The sequence below is a fragment of the Cupressus sempervirens genome, chromosome 9, assembly GCF_028749045.1.
Source record: "Cupressus sempervirens isolate cs-2001-9-10 chromosome 9, ASM2874904v1, whole genome shotgun sequence".
NCBI classification, from domain to species: domain Eukaryota; kingdom Viridiplantae; phylum Streptophyta; class Pinopsida; order Cupressales; family Cupressaceae; genus Cupressus; species Cupressus sempervirens.
This window is the reverse complement of record NC_143126.1, coordinates 12166278-12174368: the sequence shown is the minus strand read 5'-3', so window position 1 is coordinate 12174368 and position 8091 is coordinate 12166278. Positions and strand designations below refer to the sequence as shown.

Genomic DNA, 8091 nt, shown 5'->3' with positions numbered 1-8091 from the left:
ATTTTTTTGGTTCTCTTTCAGCTTAACAACAAACATGATTTCACTAGTGTAACTTTCTATATATTTTTCAAATTAAAAGATTATTTCTGTCATCTTTTTAGAAGGTTTAATGTTTGATCTCTATGAACGTTATCTAAATACAATGAGTGCTAATGAATTTAACTCATAAATTACACAATTGAATCAACATAACAATATCACAATCTAACTTGTTGTGACAAATATCTCCTACAGATAAGCTCTATAATGAATGGTTCATAAGACATAACTATTGCTAAAAGTTTTACAAAGGAAACTCTATGGTTAAACATGTTTGAATTGGATAATCCAAAGGATGCAGACTATTGGGGAAGACCCATTGCTTTACCTCTATTATGAGTATCATAGATGTAATGACTGTTAAGTATTCCATTTATCTCATAAGATAACTTTCTTCTAAACTACTACTCACAAAACATGGGTCAATGAGAGTTTGATAAAAGAACTAGACACTTTTCAAAAAGACCCATTGAATTTGAACATCACCTAAATATATTAAACGTTAATTATTCCATCCATTTTTATAAAAGATATGTTCTTCTAAGCTACCACTTATAAAAAAACCATAAATTTAATTAAAAAGCTTAAAAATAATTTTTCATAACAGTATCACAATAATTCTCAAATAAAATAAAATGTAACAATAGAAAATTACGAAATCTATGAATTTTAAAAAATGTTTAACTCAGCAACCTATATGTTTGACCTTCCACACAAATTAAACTAGACCACCACCTCCGCTGCCTAATTGAAGAGTGTTTGTTAGGATTAGTTTGAAATTCCAAATCAGTAGTGTTTGGTGGGATTTGAAAACAAATCTCTCCATTCGAAGCATAAAGAAACCCCAATCAAAGTATTTAATGTGGCCAGAATATTTCTATCCTTATCGCCTTCTCCAATGGTGGAAGGCCTGTCAGCTTACTGTTAGGACTTCAATAAATCAAACGCCATTTTCAAATTTGAATTCAGTCGTCAATAAAAGAGTATAAAAAACCAGCAAAGGGTTCTTTCCCTTTCATTTTGGATTGCATTTTCAGAAGCAGAAACAACAAACAAACAGGTATGTAATCTCCTTGGACTTAATGCTTTTCGTTCCTTCTGCTTTTTCTCTGTATTTTTTCCGTTTTCGTTTCGGATATTTCCTCTCTGGGCTAGCATTATTTTCTCTCTATATATTTATTTATCCCGGTGTTTCATTTCACTAATGTTGTCCTCTGGAATTTATAGGAGCTTATTTTTTCTTCTTAATCCTTTTTCCGATAGGTTGATTCCGAGTTATTGCTTTTCCTTCTGGCTTGGTTGTTTTTTCAGCCGTGCATTTTCTGTGAATATTTCAAAATACTTTTAAGGGCTTTGATCAAATATTGTTTTCATTGCAGTTTATTTACGGAGTACTCTGTATTTTCTTTTCTGTTTCTGAATCTGGGTGTTGTTTTTTATTCTCCGTAGTTAGGAGGCTTTCTCTATCAAAACTTCGGGTTTTGCCTTTCCACTTTCTTGATCTTTTATATTCTGGCTGATTAGTTTTATTTCTGTGTTTTTTCAACTATATTTTCAAATATATTTTTTCCCGCCCGTTTCGAGAAGGGTTCCGCTCCAATTTTTTTCATATGTTTTTACAGTAAGATTATCATATGAAACCTCACGAGAGCTCCCAAAGATAACCTGAGAAATGTTGATGATCATAGTGTTTAGCGTAACTATTTAGGCTGAAACTTCCTCAACGTTCTAAATATTCGCTAAAATGTTGTAACTGTTCCCATCGAACTCTCATCCTCCCAGCTATGCCCCACATTCTTTTGTTCTCTTTATCACTCTTTGTTTATTTTGAAATTGAAGTTTATGACATCAGTTGGCTTTAAGATTGCTATTATTTTTTTGGATTCTTTTGCTGTATATTCCGCTTTTTCATTTTGACCTCATTAAACATATAAGGGCCTTTTCCTCTATTTAACAGCTGCTGCTTTTGTTTTGGTGAATTCCCCTCGTAAGCGGCTTATTCACTGTAATTACCGAGTTGACGTCTTTAATCTCAAAGTTATTTGATAACTTAAACTTTAAATTAATTTTAATTGGAGAACATTTTTCATGTGACTTGATTCTGTAGCGGTGTATAGTTAACAAATTTTTTTTTTTTGTGTTTACAGGTGTTTTTGCTTTTAGATTTATTATCACTTTTAAAGTTAATGATTGATTGTTGTTATTATGTTTATATTGAGGAATAGATTTTTTTTTGGTTGTAAAAGATACATTATAGAAAAAGAAAAATAATCACTAACACTTACAATGTGCAATATTGCAAGGTTCGATAAATATATTTTCATTATCTTATGCCAATACCCAAAATTTATTTTTAATTGTTTATATTCGTATGAGCTTCTCCATTATTTCTGCACCTAAATTTTAGGTATCAAACATAATTTATTAGTTTTCGAATTTCCAGTGCTCTTACTTTTGATTTCTGAGAGATTTCAGCGTGATAGTTCTTCATATGTTTGATTGTGAAAAATAAAAGAATGGAAGTTATGTTTTTCATGTTAAATTTTATTTGATGTTGTTTTTTATTAAGATGGGTTTGCCTTTTCCAATTTTTTTTTCCTGTGTAGATCTTTCGCTTCTCAATCGCACCTCTGTAGATTCAATTTCGTGATATATTTCTACTGATGCTTCTTTGTTTACCTAAAAAATGTCTATGTATTTTGAATTGAAGCGTTCTAAATTATGAATGATTATCGAACTCATTTTGTATGTTAATTAGCAGAATACTGGTAGATTTAGCGTGTATTGTAGATATAGAATACAGATGGTCTGCTATTTGTACCCTGCCTTTCAACGGTAGAGGACCTGTAATTTGGAAACGTAGTCCTGGAAAAGGTCAGAGGTTCTGTGATATATCCTGAGCTGAAGCTTTTTAAACTATACATAAATTAATAATAAATGCATTTTGTATGTGAATTGGCGGCATATATTACAGAGGGTCTGCTATTTTTACTCTGGCCTTCAACAGTTTATTTAGTTTACTGGTACATTTAGCGTGTAGTTTGGCTATGTTCTAGAGGATCTGGAATTTGGAACCTAGTCTTGAAAATGGTCCTCTGTTTTGCTCTGTTGGGTGAGGTTAAAAAATACAACCCATAAGAAGGCATAACCCTTCTTTATCCTTATGGAACATGGATTTACCCTTCTTTATCCTTATGGGACAGGGATGTATCTTTTAGGGTTATGGTAGTTTCTTGATGATCTATGTTATTTTTGTCCAGCCCCTTATGTTCTGTTTTCTTGCAGGAGCGGTGTTAAGCTGTGGACGAAATGAAGAAAGGAAATCAGAATAAACAAGGAAAGCCTTCTAACAAAAATAAAACTTGGGATAGACCTCCACTTGCTGAAAATGGAGAATCTGTGCCAACAAGCAGCAACTCCGTTGTTCATCTGAACACTGATGATAAGTTATCCACCTTGCAGGGCTTTAATAATAGACTCATTAAAGATGTTGCAACTTTAAGAGAAGAAAAAAAAGCCCTGTTAAAGAAGGAACAAGAAGCCCAAGATGCACTTATTGAATCTGAGAAAAGGCTGAATGAAGAAATTGCAAAGAAAGAAGGTGAACTCAGAGTAGTGATTGAAGAAAAGAATAGCTTGGAATCTCATGTTATGCACTTGAGAGAACAATCAGAAGCAGCTTGCAGGTCATTCGATGCTGAGAGAGTTGAGCTTATCGCAAAGTTCAGGGAGGAAACACTTATTTCGCTTGATGCAAAAGTTGCCGAGGTTGAAAAACAAGTGCAAGAGCGATTGAAAGAGGAGTTTGAAAAAGAGATTATAAAGAAGGAAAACGAATCACAAGCTGCAATATCTGAAGTAAAGGATAATGTTAAGGTGTTGAAGGAAGACATTGCAAAGAAAGAAGACGAATTCCAAGCAATGTGTTTAGAAAGAAAGAACCTGGAAGCTAACATTTTGCAGTTGAAGGGACAAATGCAGGCTATTTCTGAAGAGTCAGGAGAAGCTCGGTTGTCTTGGGAATCTGAAAAGGGCAAGCTTTTATCACAAGTTGGTGCAAAAGTAAAGGACATCGAGGAAATGCGTAGAAGTCATGAAGTGTCACAGAAGGCGTGGGAAGCTGAAAAGGACAAATTGTTATCTGCATTGTGCAAATCTGAGGAAAAAGCTGCAGACATTTTGAAAAAAAGTGAAGCAGATATCAGTCGATTGAACAGCAAATATGAAAAAATGTCCATTGATAGCGATTCATTAAAGGTCCAATTGATGGAGTGTAATGACATTCTCGCCTCTATCAAAGATGAGAGGCGGTCACAAGAAGCTTTGTCCGCAAAGAGGTTGGAAGATTTGCTTAAAGAGAACCAGACATTGAAAAAAAAAATTGATGAACTTCAACATATGGTCAGTGAAGGTAGCGAACAATATTCAGTGTTGAATCATCAATATCAAGTTTATGAAAAGTCTCTAAAGCAAGAAATTGGATGGCTACAAACGAATACAGACCACACAAGGTCTTTACTTGAAATCCAGATTGGAAAGGGGGAAGAACTGATTGCCCAAAATGCTGGACTTGACCATGAGGTTCAGGAGTTGAGAAAGCTTCTTGAAGAGATGCAAGGAACACATGTGAAGGTAGTGGAAGAGAAGGGATTGCTTATGAAGGAGTTTGAGTCACTGCATACAGAGTTTACAAGAAAATGTAGTGAACTGGATGAAAAGGCAATAAAAATGCTCACTGAGAGTGAGAAGCACAGGAAGGAGATAGAGTTATTGGAGAAGGAGAATGCTTTCAATGCGAGTGAGAAAGTCTTTGTTATATGGAGGCTAGACGAAGTAACACAGAGATTTGAGGAAATTCAGGAAAAACTTTTACTAAGAGACAGGAGAGTGTTAGATTTAGAGGATCAGGTCTCAGAATTGCATAAGAATTTATCAACAACAAGTTCAGCACACAAGGCCATAACGGCTGAGCTTAACAAGCACAAGGACAACGTCAATCAACAGCTGATTGAATTGTCCGTTGAAAATACACAATTAAAGGATGAGAATCAACAATTGGGTAAAAGTCTTGCAGAGACTACCGAGAAATATGAAGAAATGCAGGAATTGAATTTGTCTAGTGGGAAGGTGAGAGTGTTATGCTTAGAGGAACAGGTATCAGAACTTTTTACCGAGTTGGAAAAAGCAAGGGGAGCATATGATGAAGTTACAGCCAAATTAAGGAAAATTGAAGAAGACAATAAGGAACAGGCAAATGAGCTACATGAGATAACAGAAGAAAAAAAGGTCCTGAATCAAGACTTAATGTCATTGGTTGCAAAAACTCAAAAACTTGAAAATGACTTGTTCTCCGCGAACTCCTCCTCCAAAAAGCTGTGGAAAACTGCTTGCATTACTGAAGAGCGAGTGCTTAATCTGCAAAGCCAGTTTTTAGCTTTTGCAGAGGAGAAAGAAAGCCAAAGTTATGATTTTTTGGTAAAGCTTCCTGTTTTCACCGAGGCCTTGACCAATGAATTAAGTGATTTAAGATATCAAGTTTCAAGACTCGATGAAGATAAAAAGTTCCTTGAGGAGAAAAACAACTCTCTTGTTGCTCAAGTTGCACATCTCACTCTTGGTTCAGGAGGAAAGAATCAGGAGGGAATAGAGTCACTAGAAAGCTCTTTGGATGATTTCAAGAATGATATAAGAAGCAGAGAGTTCTTAGGGCAACGACATTCAGGGCCAGGTGAGAATAAGAAACTAAGGAAGCTGCATCGTGTGTGGACTGGTTGGGTAGCGTCAGCTGGTGTGCTTGCTGCAGCTACATTTGCTGCATATCTGAAGTTTTCAAAATAGGATTCATTGTGACTTTACACTTCTGCATGTTGTTTTCTGTGTACTAAGCTTCTGTTTAACTAAAAGGATATTCTGATGGTTTTTTCAATTCGTTTCTACTGATCTGTCCATCAATTGTTGTGCTTGATGATTTTAATACCAGTTCATTGACAGATACATAGTGTTTTCCAGCTGACAAAATGTAATGCAGTTTTGATGGTTTTTTTATAACTAACAAGTTCAATGATATGAAGATGATCAGTTGTGATAACATTCAACCATGTGCGTTGTATACTTCTATTTGCTTTACTTTTGTCTCTCTGTCTCTCCCTGGTTTGTTAAAAGGATAATGATAATGTTCTTTTCATTTTTTTTAAATTCTCGGTGTTCCCGTTCACCAACTTTATAATTATAGACCATATGAGTGCTTTATCTTATGTTCAAGATGATCTATCCCAGAGCGTTTGCAGATTGAAAAATTCTGCAGTATCATAATTATCAGGCGCGTGTTTGCCTTTGAAGATTATCAGTAGTAATACTGTTTTTCAAATTTGCTGGGTATTCCTATAACAAAGTGAAAGTCATAGGAATGGTTGCATAGATGGTCTAGACCATTTACTACTCATATAATTGCGATTGGTATCCAAGTTTGTTCCCAAAGTCTGTATTTCTGTGTTTAATTGTGTATTCGACGTTCTATAATTGATGCACAATTTAATATGCGTTTCTAGTTGACCATACATTATAAAACGCGTGTATAACCATTGTGAGTTTGTGTATTAAATACATTGATTAAATTGTCGCCGTGGAGTATGTTACTGAGAAGTACGCTTAAAATGCTAACTTACGAGATATCTATGCTTTTGTCCTTTGAATAGTCCAGGTTATCACCCGAAACATATCCATGGAAATCCACCCTCCTAATCAACGATGAGGAACAACCCCGGGTTTAAAAATCATGGAATGAAATGTAATTTTCATGTCAATGATGGTAGCTTCGGCGTAATTGGTCGATACATAAGGAATTCGAGTAGTGTTCACAATTTTAGTCCTAGAAGGCAGAGTAGAAATGAATATCAAAACATACCTCAAGCTAGGCAAATGGATAAGTTCTGTTATTGATTGGCCATTGGTGGAGAATGCCAACCATATGCAAAGGTACTTAAGAATTAGTCCACAGCAGGTACAAAACATCCATCTTCCTTAGGAATATAACGGACGTATTGAAAGAGTAGGGAATGGGAAAGGCCCATTCCACTGTGGAAATTTCGGGTGATTTATATCAGGGGAGACTGATTTCAAGGAATCTGTTGCGGGCACTCAGGATTGAATGGCTTGATTGACGGGGTCTTTAAGTGAGTTCAATGAGGTGTTGATTTTTCTATGGTTGGCAGGGTTATGATATAGATAATGTTGTGAGGGCAAGGCTATTAAGTCAAATGGCACACAGTCAATAGATGCGGCCATCCTTCTTGCAAATTGTACTATTGACTAAATTTAAATTTTCAGCATTTGATCTTTATGATCTATATATTTTGTGATCGAAAACAACAAAATTTTTGAAATTTTTTGCCGTAATTATATAATTTTTAATAGTTGTGATAGTACTTGTTGATCTAATGTTTAATATTTTGGAGAATATTGTATCAATTGTTGCGACTTAAAAGTTGTTAGTGGTGATGATTATAATAGAATGAGATGTATATATTAGATATAAAAAGCAAAAAATCATGTGATGACACATCTGTACCCCAATAAAACATGATTTAGTGCATGGATATAATTCATTTTTTTGACAACTGTTTTAGACACCTTAACAAACATTAGTTATAAGTAAAGGACTTGTCAAGTAAGCTGCTGATAAAAATTAGGAGTGATCTGAAATTTTTATATAAGATTTTGAGAAGAGCAAAATTAGAATGTTCAGCTACTAGTTCCTTTTTCTTCATAAATAAAAATAAGAATTTATATTTACAGATAATTTAACATACACAACATATATTCTAAAAATTTAACATACAGTCCATATCCATATATTCTAATGTTCTACAACAGTACAATGGAGGAGAGCTAACCTGTTAACTGGCTATGTGAAGGATCCCTTCGTGACCAACTTCTGAGAGAGATTGTTGCAACCCCCATTGCAATGTAATGCCCCCTGCTCACAACCTCTCTTTTGATTTTTTTAAGATTAGTCAAGCTTACATAAAGGCTAAATTAGTTGTTGATGACAAC

General features: G+C 34.6%; 1 protein-coding gene across 1 annotated transcript; it reads left to right on the top strand.

Annotated features, from left to right (window-relative positions):
- The first annotated feature begins 750 nt into the window (after positions 1-750).
- On the top strand, positions 751-5965 carry LOC149537395 (uncharacterized). Its single transcript, XM_089802887.1, has 2 exons — positions 751-1099; positions 3325-5965. Exon 2 carries the CDS (start codon positions 3349-3351, stop codon positions 5875-5877), a length of 2529 nt encoding a protein of 842 aa, XP_089659013.1. The 5' UTR covers positions 751-1099; positions 3325-3348; the 3' UTR covers positions 5878-5965.
- Positions 5966-8091: the final 2126 nt, after the last annotated feature.

What these genes read in the sequence shown, in the direction of transcription:
- LOC149537395 (XM_089802887.1), top strand. Translation starts at nt 3,349, where the DNA reads ATGAAGAAAGGAAATCAGAATAAACAAGGAAAGCCTTCTAACAAAAAT.